At 45.4% G+C, this 23,208-nt stretch overlaps 2 protein-coding genes across 2 annotated transcripts; one reads left to right on the top strand and one right to left on the bottom strand.

Annotated features, from left to right (window-relative positions):
• Positions 1-10,506: 10,506 nt before the first annotated feature.
• Positions 10,507-12,497, top strand: LOC114602384 (G-protein coupled receptor 42-like). Its single transcript, XM_028740551.2, has one exon. The coding sequence runs from the start codon at positions 10,633-10,635 to the stop codon at positions 11,581-11,583; it is 951 nt and encodes a 316-aa protein (XP_028596384.2). The 5' UTR covers positions 10,507-10,632; the 3' UTR covers positions 11,584-12,497.
• A 6,711-nt stretch (positions 12,498-19,208) lies between these two features.
• Positions 19,209-22,511, bottom strand: LOC114603144 (free fatty acid receptor 2-like). Its single transcript, XM_028741935.2, has 2 exons — positions 22,373-22,511; positions 19,209-20,999 (listed from the first exon to the last, which is right to left on the bottom strand). The coding sequence occupies exon 2, from the start codon at positions 20,989-20,991 to the stop codon at positions 19,951-19,953; it is 1,041 nt and encodes a 346-aa protein (XP_028597768.2). The 5' UTR covers positions 20,992-20,999; positions 22,373-22,511; the 3' UTR covers positions 19,209-19,950.
• Positions 22,512-23,208: the final 697 nt, after the last annotated feature.

Genomic DNA, 23,208 nt, shown 5'->3' on the forward strand with positions numbered 1-23,208 from the left:
GACCCAGAGGCAACCTCAGCTCCCTCTGACGGGGCTGAGAGTGGAGCATCTGCAGGCAATGGGTCCTCCATCACCTCAGGAGCCAGAGCAGACTCAGCTGATGCCTGCACCTGAGGATCCAGCACAGGTGAGGACCCTTCAGGCTCAGGCCCCAGCCCCGGCTCAGCTGGTTCTGGAGGCGGGGAATCCTGTGCAGGCTGGGATCCCTCAGGTTCAGCATCCGAGTCCAAATCCCAGGCCATCACAGGATGTCTGAAAATGCAGGAGAGGAGAGTGTCGTTGCACTTAGGTCCTACTTATGGGTTTCTCATGGGCACCTGGCTGGCCAGTGTGAGAACAAGATGCTGGACTAGATGGGCCATTGGCCTGATCCAGCAGGCTTTTCTTATGTATGGGGAAGGAAACTGGGTGAGTTGATGGGGGGATGAGAGAACTGACCTACTCAAACCCCTAACAAGCTACATTAAGCATCATGGACTGGAGGGGGTTAAAAACAATCACCTATGCTGCACAAGTATGTGATTTGTTTTATTTTTTTGCTACAAATACTGTATTGTGGTGCAATACTTTGAATGTATACATGGAATTTTACAAAATGACAAGAAAAGGAACGGAACAGATTTTCTCCCCTCTTTTACAGTCCTTCCCCCAGTGTGTGTTTGTGTGTTACCGAACATTGCTCTCACTTCTAGGAACTTACTTCCCCAACTGCACCTATTTAGCTATGTCGCAATATCACAATGCCTGTCTTCCTCAGTAAATAGACCATCTTTCACAACTTTGCTGGCCTGTACAGTTAGGAGCTTGACACTGTTTTGTGTTTTGAAAGCAAGAGGTTATGAAACAATAAAAATAAGTAAACCTGTGACGTCTGGGTTCCAGGGAAATCAACTGGAAGATGACTTCAGCCTTTTCCAAGACCATGTATCCATACTGCTAGCTTTGTTGACTCAGGCCTGCCACTCCCCCACCCCACCTCAGGCAGAGGTTTTAGATCTTAACAGCTAGGGGTGTCACTGAGCAGGGACCCCATCACCACCCATGGTCTTCTCCCAAACTTCTACACCTACACCTGGGATCTACAACATGATGCTCATGAATACTACAGCATCACCAGATACTTTGTTGGCACCTGCCAATGCCCCTTGCCCCTCTTAATGATTTATTTTTCCTTTGGTTGGTGGAGATATTTTGGGAAGTGGGGATGTCCTGTTTCGCTTGGTCTGTTGTGTATTTCTTTTGGGATGTGTAGGTGTTTTTCTTGGGGGGGGGGTTTGTGTGAAATCTGAAAATCACAAAATTCCTTCTCTGAAATGGGTATTTTGGGTTGCCCATGACAGTTTTAGAATTCTGGGCTCAAAATGTTAGTTGGCCACTGGCTTCCATTCTAGGGCCCCTGTGGGCTGACCTGGGAGCAGAAATACTCTGATCAGAGCTAGGTAGGGGCCCAAAATTTATTCTACCACAGTCCCCTGGAGGAAGCTCTGAGGCATTGGGTATCAGTGGCTGTGGGACCTGCTAAAAGATGCTGGATATGATGAAGAGCCTGCCTTCTGTCACTTTTATAGAATCTAACATACAAAAATCAGACTGTGAAACTTTTCATGGTATGGATCTAAACATCAACTTAATCTACACATTAGGGTGGTTGTGTACCTTGCTTTACAGAGAGATGCCAGTTTAAAGACTAAGAGCATAATAAGAAACACAGCCATGATTTGAAATTCTGAATTTTGCAATGCAGTTCTCTGACCAAGTATTCTGTACACAAATGCATATGTCTGTGACAATCACACAAACACACACAGATTCTACTGGGGAATATTGCTCTGCAAAAATGTGTGTGTTAGGCAAAACACAGTTAAAAATGTTTTTCACTGGGAAAAATATGCACTAAACACTAAAGGGTTTTCAGGAGGACTGTTAAAACCATCACCATCACCATCACCATCACACTGCTGTGAACATAAGAACAGACAAAATGAGAAACTGAGAGAAACTGAAATTGGCAAATTTGCTGATGCCTAATCAGGGACGCGGGTGGCGCTGTGGGTTAAACCACAGAGCCTAGGACTTGCCGATCAGAAGGTCGGCAGTTCGAATCCCCGCGACGGGGTGAGCTCCCGTTGTTCGGTCCCTGCTCCTGCCCACCTAGCAGTTCGAAAGCACGTCAAAGTGCAAGTAGATAAATAGGTACTGCTCCGGCGGGAAGGTAAAAGGTGTTTCTGTGCATTGCTCTGGCTTGCCAGAAGTGGCTTAGTCATGCTGGCCACATGACCCGGAAGCTGTATGCCGGCTCCCTCAGCCAATAAAGCAAGATGAGTGCCGCAACCCCAGAGTCGGCCACAACTGGACCTAATGGTCAGGAGTCCCTTTTACCTTTAATCAGGATGTAAGGGATGCGGGTGGCGCTGTGGGTTAAACTACAGAGCCTAGGACTTGCCGATCAGAAGGTCGGTGGTTCAAATCCCTGTGTCAGGGTGAGCTCCCATTGTTTGGTCCCTGCTCCTGCCAACCTAGCAGTTCGAAAGCACATCAAAGTGCAAGTAGATAAATAGCTACCGCTCTGGCGGGAAGGTAAACGGTGTTTCTGTGCACTGCTTTGGCTCGCCAGAAGCGGCTTAGTCATGCTGACCACATGACCCGGAAGCTGTATTCCGGCTCCCTCGGCCAATAAAGTGAGATGAGCGCCACAAGCCCAGAGTCGGCCACGACTGGACCTAATGGTCAGGGATGTAGCTCTCAGCAAAGCTCACCTGCTTGCTCCTTCCCATCTACCTCTTGTGGCCTGCCTTAGTGTTGGGTGTGCAAACTGGGACATGCATGTTGGGAGCAGTTCTCATACCCTTCCTGCATGGGGAAACAGGAGGCCCTGTCAAAGGAAGCATTTTATAGGCTATTAACAGGGACAGGAGTGAGCAAACCAACAAACACTCTAGAAGCGGGCTAGATCTCCTCTGCAACAAGCTGGAGGGAATACAAACAACAGCTGTGAGCAGGAGAGCCACGAAACGCCATCAAGTCAATATTCCTGTTTCATTGGCTGTGCATGTGTCAGACACTTCATTAAGAGGCCCTCTTTCCCTTCCAACCAATCCTGATCTTCAGACGCTTTTATCGGTTAATGCGATTGTGTTTGCATTTTTCTTTTTAAATGCCATGCAATCGTTCAGCACGATGACCTGCTGTAAATGTGTTACTGGTTTAAAGAAGCTGTTTTGTTGACAGGGTGGAAAACACACACACACACACACACACACACACACACACACACACACACTTAAATGTAGTGTAGCAAAGTACATAGTTATCTGTGGAGAACACTCTTTGGGGATTAGCCTGGAAGCTTCCAGAAGCTGTGAAGACTCTTAACCCCTGTGGGTTGCTAGCTTTTATAATGGTCTTGCTGCTGTGCTGTTTAACACACACAAAATTAAATGAGAAGGCTTTACCTCATATGGGGATAATATTGTTGAAAAGGCAACATATGCTAAATTTGAATGGATAATGTTGGTATTAAAAGTAGCAACAACAACAGCTGAAACTTAATCCAAATAAGACAGAGACACTGTTGATGGGGGGGGGGATCACCTAAATTGCGTTAGGGCTAATTCCTGTCATCTGGAGATGGTCCTTAATCCAGAAACTTGCTTTACATGGTCTGGTGGTGGTGGTGGTAGCTCACTCTGACAAGCATACCCCCCTTATCTTACCTTACCAAGGGAAGAAGGAATGATTAGATTTTTTTGCGAACATTATTTTTTTGCTAAATTCATACCATACGTTTAAAACTCTTAAACCACTTTAACAGTCACGGCGTTTCCTGAAGAATCATGGGAACTGCAGTTTGTTAAGTGTGCTGGGAGTTATTAGTGTCACGACTAAAGTCTTTGAGGGCAGAAACTGGAAAGTGCTGGAAAATCCTGGAAGCTTCTAGAAGGTTCACTTCTGATGCATATGACTACTTCAAGGTCATGCTGAGCCAGCAGAGATAAATTCCTGCACTCAGTGAGCTACTCTGTATCTCTCTCTTACTTTCATTTGTGCCTCGTGTGTCTGAAGTTTTTGTAACAAGCCTTTGCCTTTTTAGTAAAAGTTTTTCTTTTGGACCTTTGACTTGGCGTGGTCTTTTTTATTTAATGCAGGATGCTGTCCATCAATTAGGATGTCCCTCAAAGAGCTAAAATTTCCAAAGTTCACCATGAAGAGGGCTTGCTTGTTAAACTGCACAGGGAAGTATAGCTATGTGTGAAGAATAACATGCCTGGACTACCGGCTGTTACCGGAAAAATCCGAGGGCTCCCTTGGACAAAAAGTAAAGACACCAACCAGAGTAAATTGGAGCAAATCAGCAGCCTATAGGCTTGGCCTTTATTGAACTGTTGCAACAGGGTGTTCCCCTCACTTGCAGGAGAGAGGAAAGACACAGAAAAATGGTGTGCAAGACCTTACAAAAACTTTTGAAATTCCCCTCCTGTAGCTCAAGCCCACCCCCAGAAACATCATGCATACATTACAGAAAGGAGGGGTTGAAAGAGGAGTTGTGGTGGTAACCTGAGTGTCCTGTCACCTGGCTGGTTCCCTTCTCCTCCTCCCCATGAGTCATTTTCTGAAGACAAAAGGTAGTCGCAGTTTCCTGCCCCCTGAGGGAAGATCTGATCATTGTCCTTTGTTCCAGTCCATGCTGAATCCACTCCCATATGCAAGTTCTTTGTGATCTTGATTGTCTTCTGTCTAGGACCATCAGGGTTGGCATAGCAACTGGGCAGGGCTCCTGTGGATGTGCTGGGCTGGCCTGTATCAAACCTTCCCCATTTTGTAGTCCTTCCTTCATGGAGTAAAATAAAAGTGGAACAGTGCAAATCCGATGTATGGTTGATTTTCTATGAATTTATAACAGAAGTGTAGCGTATGTAGTGTGTGAGTGTGAGTGTGTGTGAAGTTTGTACAAACTGAATGATTGGGGGGGTGTTTCCTGCTACACGGCAACACTATGGAACTGTGGCTTTTAGACCAGTATACTGGCATGTCATGCTAAATATCATTCACTCCAGTAAACATGGTGTGACACAACAATGAACATTACAGGACGCTATTGTTTTTGTTGTTAGAATTAGTATGCTGCCCTTCATTCGAGTATCTCAGGGCGGTTCACAACATAAAAATACAGAATGAAAACACATAATACATAATAAAACATAATAATAATATTTATACCCCACCCATCTGGCTGGGTTTCCCCAGCCACTCTGGGTGGCTTCCAACAAAATATCAAAATACAGTGGTCTGTTAAACATTAAAATCTTCCCTAAACAGGGCTGCCTTCAGATGTCTTCTAAAAGTCTGATAGTTGTTCTTCTCTTTGACATCTGGTGGGAGGGCATTCCACAGGGCTGGTGCCACTACCGAGAAGGCCCTCTGCCTGGTTCCCTGTAACTTGGCTTCTTGCAGGGAGGGAATCGCCAGAAGGCCCTCGGAGCTGGACCTCAGTGTCTGGGCTGAATGATGGGGGTGAAGACGCTCCTTTGGGTATGCTGTGCCGAGGCCGTTTAAGGCTTTAAAGGTCAGCAGCAACACTTTGAATTGAGCTCGGAAACGTACTGGGAGCCTATGTAGATCTTTCAAGACCGGTGTCTTGAAAGCAAAACAAAAGCACAACAAACCCCTCTTACAGACCCATTTAAAAGGCCAAAGAATGTTAATAAGCCAAATGCCTAGTTGAAGACAAACTTTTTTGCCTGGTGCCTAAAGATATGTAAGGAAGGCACCAGGTCAGCCTCTCTGGGGAAAATGTTCCGCAAATGGGAAACCACCACAAAAAGACCCATTCTTGTGTTGCCACCCCCTGGACTTCTTGAGCACATGAAGAAGGGCCTCAGATTGTGATTACAGGATAAAGGTTAGTTCATACGGGGAGAGGTATTGTATTGCTGTCCTGAGCTTCAATACCTCACTCTCCTGTACCTTTTTTGCACATCCGTGCTTTTGTTCCCCCATGAAAATAGCAGGAAAGAACTGTAAGAACTGGTATACAAACCCAAGTTTAGTTACTTTACTTCCAGGGTTTTTTTTGGGTTAAGGGGGCTGCAAACAGCTTGTTTCATTTGTTTTCAGGAAGTGGCTATTATGTTATGGGAAATCTCAAATAGAATGCGGAAATTAACAGTTGGGGGAATAAACTGCTGCGTCACTGCAGCCACAGCTTATGGTAAGGCCCATAGCTCAGTGGCAGAGCTGTTGCTTTGTGTGCTAAAGATTCTAGGTTCAAGCACAGGCATCTCCTGGTTTGGGTGGGAGACAAACACTGAAAAGTGGAAACTGCTGGTTCCCCCCAGCCCTAAATCAGAAGAATACTGCCTGCACCCTTTTGTCCCATATCTCAGGTTTTGGAAATGCTAGAAACTCACTTTAAAAAAAGGAAGAAAGCTGGGTATCTGGGGATTATGGTCTATTTCAAGGGCTGCCTCTTGCCTAACCCCCACCCCACCCCTGCATGGATGCCCATGTTTGGGACAGACATCTGATTGAAATCTTGGAGATCTGCTCCCATTCAGGGCACACAGTACTGAGTTAGCTCTGAGCTGGCATGGGGCAGCTTTTTAGGTTTCTAGGAGAACCGTTTCCCACAGTGGCATCTTGACTGAATCACGTAGGCTGGTGATTATTCAAACTCGAAGGGGGAAAAAAAACAAACCAGGGAAATGTCACCTCCGGGGTGGGGACATTTCCCCGGCTTGTGCTTTTCTGATTGGCTCTCTCTGGAAAGTAAACTTTCCATCAGTCAGCAGAGCATGCTTCCTCACTGAGTCACTGAATCTGTTTTCTCACCCTGGTGGAAATAATGCCATGTGATATGTCACTAAAATAAACATTATTTGAAATGCTTTTTAAAAAAATAAATGATGGCCCATAAAGACTAAAATAGCGGAAGGGTGAGCGGTATAGTTAACAATCGCAGAGAGTCAATAAACCAAAGAATAATGTATGAAATGGGGCAAAGAGAAGCTGAGGAATCAGACTGTAGAGTCATTAGGAAATAACTTATTTTTTATTTTAATCAGTGATTGGTTACTCACTTAGAAAAAACACTTCAAAACTGGCACACAAGGGAAGAATAACAGCCATGTAACAGGGTTGGGGGAATTTAAACAGGCCCAGGAGGAAATGCAGCCCCCAAGCCTCTTGGAAGCCAAATCTCACCTCAACCCCAAGCTACACCCCTTCTCCCACAGGCATCATCCTTCCTTGTCTCCCTCCTTGACAGTTTTTACCAGGCTGTCTTTGCACCCTGATAATGCCATTTGCTTGCTAAGATGCAGGATAGATAGGAATGTGTGAGTGCGTGTAGAAACTAGCCTACTTCATAAAGATCGATTTTATATTTAGTGTTCTCACCACTTTTGCCTTGGGGGAAACTTTGGGTCTCCAGATGTTGCTGGACTACAGCCCCCCCCCCCCGTGATTGGCCATGTTTGCTGGGGCTAATGAGAGGTGCAGTTCAGCAATGCCAAAGCTTTCCCATACCTGCTCTTAAAAGATGCTTTTTGGCTTTGGAGAAGCGGAATAATTCCCTACTGGCATCAAAGACTCATTTGATATAATGTCTAGTTTGGTAAAACTCCCAAAACAATTCCCCCCTTTTAAAAAAAAGGTAAATAAATGACAACAACAATGATGATGAAATAAATAGCAAAAGCGGAATGGCAAGAGAAAGCAATGGCAAATCAAAACAGTGAAAAACAGGCATTCACCTGGTGTTAAAAATAAACTGAGGGTGGTGACAGGCAAGCAGCCTTGAGGAGAAATTCCAGAGATGAGAGCAGGCCAGTTCAGGTCATCAGGCCCTTAGGTGCTGATGGCGGGACCCAGAGAAAGGTCTCCAAAGTGGTTCTTCATACCTGGCAGGTACCTTACAAAGTTTGAAATGTATCAAATCCCTTCACATATACAGTCATGGGAAAAAGAAACAAAATATAAAAAACCCATCCAGTAGCACCTTAGAAACCAACTAAGTTTGTTATGGAGGGACACGGGTGGCACTGAGGGTTAAACCACAGAGCCTAGGGCTTGCTGATCAGAAGGTCGGCGGTTTGAATCCCCGCGGCGGGGTGAGCTCCCGTTGCTCGGTCCCTGCTCCTACACACCTAGCAGTTCGAAAGCACGTCAAAGTGCAAGTAGATAAATAGGTGCAGCTCGGGTGGGAAGGTAAATGGCTTTTCCGTGCGCTGCTCTGGTTTGCCAGAAGCGACTTAGTCATGCTGGCCACATGACCTGGAAGCTGTACTCCGGTTCCCTCGGCCAATACAGCAAAATGAGTGCCACAACCCCAGAGTTGTCCACGACTGGACCTAATGGTCAGGGGTCCCTTTACCTTTACCTTTAAGTTTGTTATTGGTATGAGCTTTTGTGTGCATGCACACTTCTTCAGATGCGCACAAAAGCTCATACCAATAACAAACTTAGCTGGTCTCTAAGGTGCTACTGGATGGAATTTTTTAATTTTGTTTTGACCACGGCAGACTAACAGGGCTATCTACCTGTAATGGGAAAAAGAAAGTGTACTTGCTTTGAATTCTGTGGTTTTACATATCAGGACATAATAGCAATCATTGGTTCCTTAGCAGGTCTTAAAAGGTAAAGGTAAAGGGACCCCTGACCATTAGGTCCATTTGTGGCCGACTCTGGGGTTGCGGCACTCATCTCGCTTTATTGGCTGAGGGAGCCGGCATTTGTCCACAGACAGCTTCTGGGTCATGTGGCCAGCATGACTAAGCCGCTTCTGGTGAACCAGAGCAGCGCACGGAAACTCCGTTTAACTTCCCGCCGGAGCAATACCTATTTATCTACTTGCACTTTGATGTGCTTTTGAACTGCTAGGTTGGCAGGTGCAGGGACTGAACAATGGGAGCTCACCCCGTCGCGGGGATTCAAACCGCTGACCTTCTGATTGGCAAGTCCTAGACTCTGTGGTTTAACCCACAGCGCCACCCGCAGGTCTTACAATTAGGTAAATGCAACCTCAGATGAACAACAACACATGACATATGACTCAGTGTGATGATTTTTTTTAGCAGAAATAAAGCCAAGATGGAGAAATCATGTGTGGAAAAACTAAGTACACCCATACTGCTTCTATAGGAATTAAGTGGCTAAGTAGCAGACAGAAACTGATAATCAAATGCCCTTGCTTAATTGATCATCAGCTAGTGTGCCCACCTCTATAAAAGCTGAAGTTTTGGCAGTTTGCTGGTCCGGAGCATTCAGGTGTGCTTTAACAGAATGCCAAGGAGGATGACGCAATGCTCTTAGAGAAGCAAGTGCTGCTGCCCATGAGACTGGGAAGGGTTCTAAGGCCATCTCCAACCAATTTTAAGTCCATCATTCTACCGTGAGAAAGATTATGCAAAAGTGGAAAACATCCAAGACAATTGCCAATCTTCTCAGGAGTGGACGTCCCAACAAATTCACTCCAGGGTGAATGCAATGCTCACAGAAGCTGCAAAACAATGTCCTTTGGGCAGATGAGGCCAAAGTGGAGATGTTTGGCCATGATGCATAGTGGCACGTTTAGCAAAAACCAAACACAGCACAAGCACCTCATACCAACTATCAAGCACAGTGGTAGAAGGGGGATGATTTGGGCTTGTTTTGCAGCCACAGGACCTGAGAACCTGGTAGTCATTGAGTCAATCAAGAGCTCCCTGTATACCAAAGTATACAGTGGGTTAAACCACAGAGCCTAGGACTTGCCAATCAGAAGGTCGGCAGTTCGAATCCCCATGACAGGGTTGCTCAGTCCCTGCTCCTGCCAACCTAGCAGTTCAAAAGCATGCCAAAGTGCAAGTAGATAAATAGGTACCGTTCCGGTGGGAAAGTAAACGGTGTTTCCGTGTGCTGCTCTGGTTCGCCAGATGCGGCTTAGTCATGCTGGCCACATGACCCGGAAGCTGTACGCCAGCTCCCTCGGCCAATAAAGCGAGATGAGCGCCGCAACCCCAGAGTCAGCCACGACTGGACCTAATGGTCAGGGGTCCCTTTAGCTTTACCTATGTAAAAGAGGGTGCACTTTATTTTTCCCATGACTGTATATATTTGAACTTTATCTCCAAAACCCCAGGGGCTAGTAGCTTGGTTTATGTCAAATGTTAGTTGAGATTTTCAGGGATGCAAAATTTTGTGGAAGGCAACAAAGCCCCACAGTCTTGAGCCTAGTTGATGCTCCCAACACTTTCCCTAATGGTAACTCCAAATGTTGAAGGAGGTCTGTTCCTGCTTCCGAGTCACTTGTTCTCCCCACCCCTACCATTCAATCCAGGTGTATTTAAAAGCCCAATGGGCCATTAACAATTCCTGCTCTTGCCTAGCTTTCCGGGAGTTTATGGCTTTATTGCCTTGGCTCATGGTCACCTGCACCGAACAATCTCTCACAGTCCATTTCACCTTAAGCGCGGTTTGCTCCCTGTGTCTCGACTCTCTCTCTCTCTCTCTCCGACACACACACACAGCTACTCAGCGCTCAGTTTGGGACCCCTCTGGTACGACTCGAGAAGTTGCTGGAGAATGGACAAGCAGGTAGGCAAGCAGTGATTAAGGAAATGCCTTTGGCTCAGCCTGCCCTCTGATCCCGATGCTATGGAAGAGTGGGAGACATTGGTCTCTTTGGTTGTCTACGGGGTTACCATCCTCCTGGGGCTGCCCTCCAATCTTCTAGCCCTCTATGTCTTCTGTTGCCGGGCCAAGGCTCGCCTGACCCCCAACCTCATCTACATGATGAACCTTTGCATGTCGGACTTGGTCTTTGTCCTCTTCCTACCGCTCAAGATGCTGGAGATAAGCAAGGTGAAGTGGGTCAAGCCAGACTTTGTCTGTCCCCTTTACAACCTGATCCACTTTGGCACCATCTACACCAGTGCCTGCTTCCTGACTGTGGTCAGCGTGGGGCGCTTCCTAGGAGCTGCATATCCCATCCACTATCAGGCTTACAAAAAGCCGTGCTACTCGTGCCTGGTCTCCTTGGGGATATGGAGTCTCGTCGGATTCCATGGGCTTCTCATCTTTGCCCTGGAGACCAACAGGGACATCCCGTCCAGGGTCTTTGAGAGCAATGGTTCCTCTTGCTACAGCAACTTCAGCAAAGAACAGCTGGCCGTGTTGGCACCTGTGAGGCTGGAGCTGTCCGTGGTCCTGTTCTTCCTTCCTTTGGTCATCACCTCTTTCTGCTACGCCGGCAGCATCCGTGTCCTGGTTGGGTCGCATCTAAACATGAGAAAGAAACGGCGTGCGGTGCGGGTGGCCACAGCCACACTCTCCTTCTTTGTTCTCTGCTTTGGTCCTTACAATGTGTCCCACGTGGTGGGCTTCATCGTGATGGATAACGTCTGGTGGCGCAGTGTGGCTGTGCTGCCCAGTGTATGCAATGCTTTCCTGGACCCCTTCATCTTCTTCTTCCTCTCCTCCGCCATGGATGACGGGATCACTAAAGTATGGCGCTCCATGATGGAGAAGTGTAATTCCATCCGGCTGAAGATTGCTGTGGCCCATGGGAAAGGAGATATCAGCCAGGGAGTACTTGCCATTGCCTGAGTTGTGGGGGGTTCCTTCTGGAGCTCAAGCATCCGGGGCCTCCAAAACCTTAGGAGGAATGCAAGCTTCAGTCTGGGACGGGACAGTACATTAGCCAGGATGTTGCCAATTCAGAAAGGCATGAGGAGAGCAAATGTTCTCAGCAGCCATGAACAGGAGCACAGATAAGGTGCACGGAACATGGGTGTAGCTTGTTTGAATGTCATCATCCTGATTGTCTGACGGTCTGAGTCAAAGAATTTTATCTTCAGCATCCAGCTGTTCTCAGTAACGATAAACTAGTTTATTAGATTAACCTGCAATTCAGGTGGGACCTACATGAAAATAGAGATGTGAGTCATGGAATGGGGGTCGATGAATGAAGGGAGGCGAATTGTGGATTGCATATGACTTAAGGGCTAATCAGGGTAAAATGTTACATTACACTGTGATTGATCTGATGTCTTTTTTTAAACTTTTTGAAATGGTTGGGCCATAGCTCATTGCCAGAGCATCTGCTATGCATGAAGACGGTCCCAGGTTTAATCCCCAGCAACTCCAGATAGGGTTGGGAGAGACAATGAACATCATTAGACAATATTGCTATTTCCTGCTTTTCTGCATATGTGTTCTTTTGTTCCCGTCAGGGCCAGATTTAGGTTTGATTTAGGTTTAAGTTGCTAAAGGTAATAGGTCCCTATATATGTCCAGCTGTCCTTTGTCAATAACCAATTGTCACTGTTTTTTGTGTTGAATATATGCTATATGGTAATTTATGGACCTAATCAGTATCTAAAGCCATTTGCACATAACAAAATATGTATTTTATCAAAGTAATTGTTGAACTGAAATACAATTAAAAAGAAGTTTATTAATAGTGAAATAATTATTAAGCTCTAACTTAAAATGATTGGAGGCCCATTACTTACATCATAAGAGCCTACACAACACAAAACTCTGTTGCTGTATGTAGGTTTTATTTTATTTGTTTCTTATATTTTGGAAATGTACATCCATCCCATTTTTTCCCCTTAAATTTTTTTTTGGGCCCATATGATTCCCCGATGAAGACAGCAGGGGGGGAAATTATGCTGGTATAACAACCCAAATTTTGTCACTTTACCCCTGTGATTTTTCCAGGTTAAGGAAATGATCTCCCCTCCTCACCCCAGAATCAAAGAATACAGAAACGAGCATTTATATTGTGCAAAAACTCAAATATAATGTGGAAAATAACAGGGGAACGTCAGGAAAAATGAGACAAGTTGCCATGTGAATGCAACCCTAAACATCTTCGCTCCCAAATAGCTGGAAGATTGGTAGAGCTCCCCCCCTTGATATTTCCACTGCCCTTGGAAGTCCATTGGGTGGGAGACTTGCAGAGGGCATTCTCTGGGGCAGCCCCTTAACTGCAGAAATTTGATTTTCCCCACAGAGGTGTGTCTGGCACCTTCGTTGTATATGATATAGTTTCATTACATGCTGACGTCACACCTCTTTACCCTGAACTTTAGCATTTAAAATATACCAATATCAGAACCCACCCTATTCCCTTGATTGTAAATTGCTTTAACTGATTTTAATATTATAAACCTAGGAGGCTGCCTTATACAGAGGCAGACCATTGGGATATCTAGCTCAGTATTCTCCAACACTGACTGGCAGCAGCTCTCCAGAGTTGCAGACAGGAGGTCTCTCCCAGCCCTACTTGGGATTGAACCTGGGACCTTCTGCATGGTGAGCAGAACCTCAAGTGCTGAGCTACAGCCCTTCCCCATTCTTGTGCACGCCATTTTCATATTGTTGTAAACTGCCCTGGGGTCCGAAGGTGAAGGGCGGGTAAGAACACCTATCAATGAATGCTGTAAAAATATATCAGGAAGACGTATTCTGCATCCAGAAAGTCTGCTTTTCATTGGGGGAAGAGTTGAAAGTCACAATTCCATACTTGCAGGTAGAAGTGGTTTAGTCTTCACGCTAAGCAACATCATGTGATTTTCCTGGCTGTGTGGCTCAACTCTCAGAATAACTCCAACTGAAGATAATGGCCCATTGCTCTGTGAAAGTGTCCTCCATCTGCATCTCAATTCATGTACGTCGCTTAATTCTTACAGCTAAACTGATTTATTTGTAAAACAAAGAACTAACACACACACATGCATGACAGATTTAGGAAAGGATGCAACCAACGCTGTATTCCATCTGGGGAAATTTATATTTCTTTGACATGGTTGGGAATCAAGGATGTGGCATTGTAGGTTTACTTTTGTGCAAATTCTACAATGTAAAGTGCACCTTTTGCCCCAGTGCTGCCACAAATGTCAGCCTTGGCTTCCCCCTGATTTTCTCACTGTTAACACCTACTTAGGGGAAATGTGTAGCAGCATGACATCATCATTTTGTCTCCCTGTCACCATTCCAATGCATTAGTTGAAACCGGGTAGGGAGGAGAGAGAACTGAAAATACACTCTGTAGTGATGCAACAGCTTAGGTTTCAGCTTAACTAGACATCACAGGAAGAGGAAGGGGAAGTAGCTGTGTGTGGCTGCTGATTCCAGCACGTCGAACATGAGATCTACCGAGCTCGTGGCCCAGTTCATATGGGAAAAAATTCTGCACTGGTTTCCCCCCGAGTGTGGTGGTGAATTCCCAGAATAAGAGTGACTGAAATACTGAGAGCTGGCATAGCATAGTAGTTATGGCGCTGGGCTAGGACTGTGGAGACCAGAGTTCAAATTCCCACTCAGTTATGAAGCTCTCAGCCTAGCCTACGCCACAGGGCTGTCATGAAGGTAAATTGAAGACAGGGAGAAACCATGTAGGCCCCTTTGCACTTCTTGGAGGAAAGGAGGGAGAGGTATGTCGTAATAATACCATTAGTTTATTAATCACGTTATAAACCGCAATCTCAAGACATAAAATAATAAAAACTGTTAAAAACACAAAACCAACAAATATTGTTAAAACAAAACTGAAACCCCCACTGGGAAAGCCCGGGGGAGCAAAAATATATTCAGGGTAGTGTTGTGTTGTGGTTAGAGAGGTTAGAGACCAGGGCTCAAATTCTCACTTGGCCATTAAGCTCACTGGGTGACCTTGGGCCAGTTACTGCCTTTTAGCAGAACCTCCCTCACAGGATTGTTGTGAGGGTTAAATAAGGGGGGGGGGGGAATCATGTACACTACCTTGAGGTCCTTGGAAAAAAATATGGGATATAAATGCAACAAACAAACAAACAAACAAACAAACAAATGCAACAGTATTTCAGCATTGTTGTTGTTGTTGTCTTTAAAAAACTCCTTCTGCTGGTTGCTGATGTCTCGACTGGGGACTTCCTGTAGCCGCTCAAGAGTTGAAACAATAGGTAAAAAGGTAAAGGACCCCTGGATGGTTAAGTCCAGTCAAAGGGAACTATGGGGTTGCAGCGCTCATCTCGCTTTCAAGCCGAGGGAGCCAACGTTTGTCCACAACTTTCTGGGCCATGTAGCCAGCATGACTTCTGGTCATGACACCATTTACCTTCCCACTGTAATGGTACCTATTTATCTACTTGCACTGGCGCGCTTTCGAACTGCTAGGTTAGCAGCGGCTGGGACAGAGCAATGGGAGCTCACCCTGTTGTGGGGATTTGAACCCCCAACCTTTTAATTGGCAAGCCCAAGAGGCTCAGTGGTGTAGACCACAGTGCCATCCGCGTCCCCGTTGAAACAATGCACTCTGCTTCTTTCCAAAGGAGCTGTCCAAATTCTTATCTGGCATTATCTAGGGTTGAAACTTGGCATGGAAAAGACATGTCCAGGGCAAAGCTGTGGCCAGCCATGGCACAAACAAAGCCCTGGAGCAGTGTTGGGAATGTGATGTACCCTCATGTGTTCATCAAACAACGACATGTAGCGCACATGTCCGAAGAGTAGATGTGTGCCCATTTCGATGTACCTTCCTTGCTAGCTCCATCAGAGGAGGAAGAATCAAGGAGGGCTGCGTGACAAATCTTACCTCTTCAGTAAGCATGTGACGTAGAAATTAGCACAAAAACAACATCTGATAGGGGGGAAAGGAATAAAAACTCCAATGTTTTAAGTACTGCTAGTCATCTGTAGCACAGCAACACAGCAACACTCTCTCGCCTATAAGCTATTTTGTGTGTTTTTTACAAACATTTTACTGTCTAGTGACCTAGAGTCAATCTTTGCTCACCACAGGCAACCTGGTAAATGGTAATTTGCAAATTTGCTTTTGCCTGTTTGTCTGGCAAGTCCTAATTCAATGATCCAGTCAGGATGGGGGTGGACACAGTTCACGACTCTGTGCATACACCTTTATTTTAAACGAATATCACACACACAGTGAACAAACATAGATGTAAATCTGAAGTCAATGGTTTGGGAAATATGAATTGCGTAGGTTTATAATAAAACTAGAACGATGCGAATTTCTTCTCTTACCTCTATCCCTTGCAGCTGGTTAACTTCTCTTCCCCATTCTCAAGGTCAGCTCCTGTACCTCCTCTCCTTGCCTTGGAATAGCTAGATTTTGTAACTATCTTCAAATGGGCAAATGATGGGAGGGCGCTTATTTCATGCCCAGGTCTAACACTAGCCATACTTCAAGGTCTTTGAATTAATTTACAAAACTTTGACCATCTGAAGTCCAGGGTACCAAAGGACTGCCTGGACCCTTATATCCCAGTGTGATCCAAGTGCAAGAATCTGACTAAACATCAGGAAGAACTTTATGACAGTAAGAGCTGTTTGACGGTGGAATGATCTCCCTCAGGAGCTGGTGAACTCTCCTTCATTTGAGGTTTTTGAGCAGAGGTTGGATGGCCACTTTTCATCAATGCATTGCAGGAGTTTGGAGTTCATGACCCCCCAAGACCTCTTCCAACTCTACGATTCTTTGATTTTATGATCACTAAGATCATCTGCAGGAGTTTCGGTCGTTCCCTGAGTTGGTGAGGATTATTTGACATTGACACAAAACCAAACCTTTAGTGCCATCAACTCCAGTTCTGTGGAATGCTCTGCTGATGGAGCGTCTTCCCTTTAACTTTCCACCATTTAATGAAAACTTTTCTATGCTGCCAGGCTTATGCAGACAATCAAGAAAACATGTTCTGTGAAAGTTAGCTGACAGTTTGAATGTTTAGGTGGTTTTCACCACACACACACACACACACACACACACACACACACACACACACGTTGTAAACCACCTTGCTATCTTATAAAATGAAATTGCAGTATACAAGCATTTTTATAAATAAAACGAACGCAACATTCTTATTCCTTTATTTTATTTCATATGCTTCTATGCCACTTAACACCAAAATGGTCTCCTGTTGGTTTACAGAAAGGTAACAAATACAACAGAAGCTAAAAAAATAATAATACAAAATACAATACCGGGTCAAATAATAAAATCCCTTCCCCACAAAAAAATCACAACATAGCAGCACATATAGAAAACAACTTAAGAGTGAAAGGCAGCACACCTGACTACCCCACTCCATGCGATTCTCACAACAACCCTGTATAGTAGGTTATGCTGAGAGATAGCAACTGGTTCAAAGTCACTCAGTGAGTAGGATTTGAACCTTCTCCCCTGATCTCTTGCTTGGCACTGTAATCACTGCGCCACATATGCCAGCCCAATTCTGACTTAGGCCCAGGAACAATAGAGTGGAAAGGATGTGCAATTTGATCAAGCAACCTTGTGTTCTGGGAAGATTTCCAGGGTTTGCCTGAAAGAAAACAGACAAACTTTTCTGAAATGTGAATTGCCCACTGCAGTCTTGCACTGGGCAGTCACACGAGAAGGCAGGTACAGTGGTACCTCGGGTTAAGTACTTAATTCGTTCTGGAGGTCCGTACTTAACCTGAAACTGTTCTTAACCTGAAGCACCACTTTAGCTAATGGGGCCTCCTGCTGCTGCCACGCCGCCGGAGCATGATTTCTGTTCTCATCCTGAAGCAAAGTTCTTAAGCTGAAGCACTATTTCTGGGTTAGCGGAGTCTGTAACCTGAAGCGTATGTAACCTGAAGTATGTAACCTGAAGTGTATGTAACCCGAGGTACCACTGTACAATCACTGGCTGCCCTCCTAAATTGGTCAAATTGGCTGTTGTGCTTTTAACAGTGCTAGATTGGTCTGCAGAAAGCTTTCCAGCACATGGAGGTGTATATTAGCACCTGGTAAAGCTTCTATTTTAAAAAAGCCAGGAGCAGAGGTAGCTTTTTGTGTTTTGGGATGTTCTCTGGCACACACTCTGTTTATACGGGGCAGTGATGAGGCCCTATGGGATAGCTCAGGTAGTAGAGCATGAGACTCTTAATCTTAGGGTGGTGGGTTCAAGCCCCACGTTGATCAAAAGGATCTTGCATTGCCGGGGTTGGACTAGATGACCCTCGCAGTCCCTTCCAACTCCACAATTCTATGATTCTGAGGAGGTTTGGTGGCTGCCCATGTGAATTAATCTTCCATCTGCCATCGTGTCCCAAGGGATTGAATTTTCTGGAAATATTGATGTTGAATTTAGCCACACCCCCAATTCCTGTCTTGCTCCTTGCTCCTTCTCAGAAACAAGGGTGTTTTTGTCCACTAAAAATACAATCAATTCTTTCTGAGAATTTTTTTTAAAAAATCACTTTCATTAAAAAAACAATCCCCACATGCACATTCACTACAGGTTTCCTCAAGCAACCAGCACATAAACAAATGCATACAACACTGCATAGAACTATATGCATAATGAATGTTAATATTTGGAAAACCCCCGCTGCAGAAATATAATGCCACTTGTGGCTTGACATTTCATACATGTATTTTTTAAATTTTATCCATATAACTTATATGGTACATATTAAAGGGACAAGAATGGTACACCATTAAAACAACCATACAAAAATATAAAATATGAAATCATCAAAAAGCAACATTATTAACACGGTAGCAGTAACTAATACTGGTGGGAAAGCAGGAGAAGAAAAGAAAAAAAGTTCAAAGGGCATGGGGAGGAGACAAAGGGCCAAATAAGTTCCGCGATTCTTCCAAATAAGATCATACTTGGCTGGAACTAGGTGGTTCATCACATTCATTTAAATAATTCATTTTGGTCACAAAATCTCTCGGTGCAGCACAGCCCTTGGTGATTTTGAGTTCATGATTAAGCTTCTCCAAGTAAACAATGTACAGACCCCTTTTATGCCACACCTCCTGTGTAAAAGCCAAGGCATCCTTCCAGCTCTGAATTATAGCCAGATGAGCTGCAAGCAGGAGGAATGTAATGAAAGGTGAGAACAATTGGGGTGCTATTTATTGTCTAACTTTGGGTTGCCAGCTATCAGCTTACCAATTATGGATGCAATTGTGGATGGTCCCAGCACATATGCCTATAAGTGCCCTTATCTGGGCAGCCCCACCAACAGGTAAAGTAAAGGTAAAGGGATCCCTGACCATTAGGTCCAGTCGTGGCCGACTCTGGGGTTGCGGCGCTCATCTCGCTTTATTGGCCGAGGGAGCCGGCGTACAGCTTTTGGGTCATGTGGCCAGCATGACTAAGCCGCTTCTGGCGAACCAGAACAGCGCACGGAAACACCGTTTACCTTCCCGCTGGAGCGATAAACAGATACCTGTTTATCTACTTGCACTTTGACGTGCTTTCGAACTGCTAGGTTGGCAGGAGCTGGGACCGAGCAACAGGAGCTCACCCCGTCGCGGGGATTCAAACCGCCGACCTTCTGATCGGCAAGTCCTAGGCTCTGAGGTTTAACCCACAGCACCACTTGCATCCCTTCCACCAGGAGGTATTAGACCGTAAACCCCAGGTGGGGGCAAATGTGGCCAGTGGGTGGAGAGAGTTCTCCCATGTACTGGCAGAGACTGATGTCTGTACCCCTTTCATACTATTTGCATATAACCAGGCTTTTTTAAAAAAGAAAACTGACACCACATAAGCAGCTCAGACATGTGAGTTCTCTGCAAGAGGCAGTCTGACACAGGAAGAGTTCAATCAGGTCAGAACTACCAAGTCCATCTATAAATCCATTTAAAATGGATTTCCCTCCATCCCTACTCTGGAGGCAGAACACCTGGAAATCACTGGAAGATGCAGTCTCATCCTTGATGTTTGCAAACGACGACAGCTGAGATATTCCTGCCAGCCAAAAACAACCAAGTTTCCCCATTTTCAAGGTGATGTTAATTTCCAGCTCAAAATGCAGGTTGAAATGGTAAGTTCATGGCTTCAGATGGAAAACTTGCGTTGGGAAACTAGAACAACTGGCAGATTATGGATGGGGATGCTGTTTGGATTTTAATGTTCTCTGCTTCCTGTGAGCTTAAGCACCAGGTTTGCTTCCTTGTGTGGCGTGCTTGCACCAGACTGCTCAGTCATCTGATGACCCAGATCTTTGCTGAGTCGTAAAAGGAGTAGGGGTGGGAGCCCCTGCCAGTCCACTGGGGAGATCTGAAGCAGTTACATGTCCAGCTCCTGCTTTGTTGTCTTCAGGGGTCTTGCAGCAACACAAACAGCAGGGCGACACAACAGCCTGGATCTTGCTACACATGCCAAACCAGCAGTTGCCGAAGGTTCGTCGGATGGTGTGGGAGGAGAAGAAGAAGATGATAGGGTCCAAGGTGGTGTTCAGGGAGGTGAGGAAGAAAGTCTCCACTCTCCAGGAAGGACTCTCCTTATTAATGAAGCCCACAATGTGGGAGATGTTGTATGGTGCAAAAGCAATGGCGAAATTGAGCAACGTGGCCACCGCCAGGCACACCGCCCGTTTCTTTTTGTGGGGAGGGATGTTGGGCATGGTGCTCAAGATGCAGATCACGTTGACATAGCAGAAAAGGGTGATGGCAAGAGGCAGGCAGAAGAGGAGGAGGCAGAGCTCCAGCCGGAAAGGGAGAAGGATGCGGAGCTGCTCTGGGGAGAAGCTGTAGTAACACGTGGTGATGTTAAGGTCTGACGGGGTCCTGTTGTGGTATTCGACAGCATAGACAATGCTGGCACAGTGGGAGCAGGCCAGGAACCAGAAGAAGATGCTGGCTGCTCTTGCAGAGGTTGGCTTGCGGTTCAGCTTGTGCTTGACCGGATAGGCAACACAGAGGTAGCGTTCCACACTGACCGCCATGAGGAAAAGGGTGCTGAGGTAGATGCTGCTGTAGAAGAAGAAGTTGGTGAGTGGGCAAAGGAAGTCAGGAAGAGGCCAAGTCATGTCACTGGCAACCTCCACCATTTTAAAGGGCAGGAAGCACAGCAGGAAAAGGTCGGAGATGATCAAGTTGCACAAGAAGATGTCGATGGGCACTGGCTTCTGCCTCACTTTCTTCAGGAATGCGTAGCCAGCCAGGAGATTGGAAGGCAAGCCTGTCAGGAAGGAGAAGGTATAGATTGCAAGGACAAGAGCCTTCTTCATGGGTGTCATCTCAGCTTCTGCAAAAGAAGGGTGAGATTATGAGATAAGAACGTTAAGTGAGGAAAGCTGTCTCTAATGCTTAAAGTATCATTCAGAGATGCCTGTCCTCTCTCTTGGAACGCACTCAGTCTCCTGAATAGTATGAACTATAATGGTTCCCCAGTGGATAGATCAGGGATGGTCAATGTGGTACCCTCTAGATGTCATAGGATCACAACCCCCATCATCCATTACCACTGGCCAAGGGGCTGGGTCTGTTGGGAGTTGGAGTGCAAAGCATCAGGCGAGCACAACGGAGGGATGACATGGGCGAATCCTTCCATGGCCATCAAGGAATAGGCATGAGCTAAGCAGGTGTGAGCTCTGCGTGTCTTAAAGTAAGCTGGAGATACCACTTCTTTTTTTGTGGGTTGGTAGTTAAACTGCTGTTTTGTCAGCCCCTTCAGTGAAATCTTTCAACGGCAGCTTGATGTGTGATGCAATGTTGAAGTTTTTGCAGCTCAAGCTGTTGCCAAAGCACAAGAACAGTCTAGAGTTTTCTTTTTTATTTGTAATTAAAAAAAAAAGATGCGTATCAGTTCCCAACTCTAACTGTGCATTGCATTGCATTGCAGTGTTGTGTTGGCTGTCACTTCATGTTGGGTTGGATCTTAATTCATTCATAAACTCAGTGGCCCTGATTTGCATTGCACCAAGGAGGTGGCCCAGCTGTGTGTTGTGAATGGAGAGCAGATGTCTCAACAAGGTAAAATATACTGGTTCATGAAATACGCTCAGCTGCTCTCCCAGCTTAAACAGATGTGCTTCATAAACCCAAACCCCATTATTCCTTCTCAGCGCAAGGTCTGCCTTTGAGTTTTCCCAGTTTGGGTTTTCCACTTGCCTGCGGCCACGATCACACCTTACATTTAAAGCAGTAGGATACCACATTAAACAGGCAAGGCTTCCCCACATCATTGTAGAAATTCATAGCCTTTTCTACTGTGCATTTGTCTCGTTCACTTTTAAAGCTACCCAAATTGGTGGCCGTCACCACATTTTGCGGTAGGAAATTTCTTGACTTGACTACGTGCAGCATGAAGAAATGCTTTTTGTTATCTGCCCTAAATCTTCTCAGGCTCCAGCACTTACGAGTTCTAGTATTATGAGAGAGGAGAACAGTTCCTCTCTAGCGTTTTCTCCATACTGCACAAAATTTCCTACACCTTGATCATTCCCCGTTTACATCTAAAAACAAACAAACTTAAAAGCCCCCAAACATTGTAATTTTCCTCATATGGGAGTTGCTTCAACTTCTGGATTCATGTCTACCAATAATCATAATTCTAACTATTTCACTATATTAAGCGTTTCCCCCCAAAAAATTCTAGCCACATTTTTCTAAACTTACTTGTGTTCTAGGGGATCAATCACTCTGCTCTGTCTCCACGGAGGACTAGAACCACAACCTTCCAGAGATGACTCAAAGACCAGCCTGAATTCTTTCTTTCAAAATGATGCCAGTGGGCATATTCACATGTGCCTTGAGAAAGTTGGAGCATCTGTCCAACAGACGAAAGTGCAAGTCCTTATGAGACAATCTGGAGGAAGTGAGGTCATTTGCAGAAAAGGGAACCCACCATAAATAGCAACAAATAAACTGGAAACCATGCGGCAGAGGGGGAGGAAACTGATTTCAACGTCACTATGAAAGTCAACCATTGTGCAAACCTTTAATGAAACCCTCTCCAATCTTCTTTTTAACCAAGATTTTCCATTTCCCTCCCCAAGCCCCAACACAACATGGAAGAATTAGATGAGCTCCTGTGTTTCTGGAGCAGCCTAGCTGAAAATCCCACAAGACCCATAATCATCCATAATGAAATGCAGCCTCCCAGTCCTTGCATCCTTGCATCTAGTTTCTTTCTCTTCCCCACCTATGCTATTTGATTCCTTCATCACAATGTTTTGGACTAGATCACTTCCAGCTCTACAATTCACTCTCAAAGCCAGCTTCTACATCTCCCATCCCTGCTTGGGAGAACTGCCTTGGGAAGAGGTGTGTTTTGGAACCAGGTTCAATTAAGGAAATGAAGGAGGATGTTCTGAGCAAATTACAGGGAAATTGCTAGGAAAGGACACACTTTGTGGCTTTAAGTTGCTGCTACTAGGACTTTTTTCTGCCTAACCACAGAAAAGTAGCATCCTTCTTCTTCCACACCTTCAAAGCCATGTCAATAGTCCAAT

Source organism: Podarcis muralis, chromosome 7 (assembly GCF_964188315.1).
Source record: "Podarcis muralis chromosome 7, rPodMur119.hap1.1, whole genome shotgun sequence".
NCBI lineage: Eukaryota > Metazoa > Chordata > Lepidosauria > Squamata > Lacertidae > Podarcis > Podarcis muralis.

What these genes read in the sequence shown, in the direction of transcription:
- LOC114602384 (XM_028740551.2), top strand. Translation starts at nt 10,633, where the DNA reads ATGGAAGAGTGGGAGACATTGGTCTCTTTGGTTGTCTACGGGGTTACC.
- LOC114603144 (XM_028741935.2), bottom strand. Translation starts at nt 20,991, where the DNA reads ATGACACCCATGAAGAAGGCTCTTGTCCTTGCAATCTATACCTTCTCC.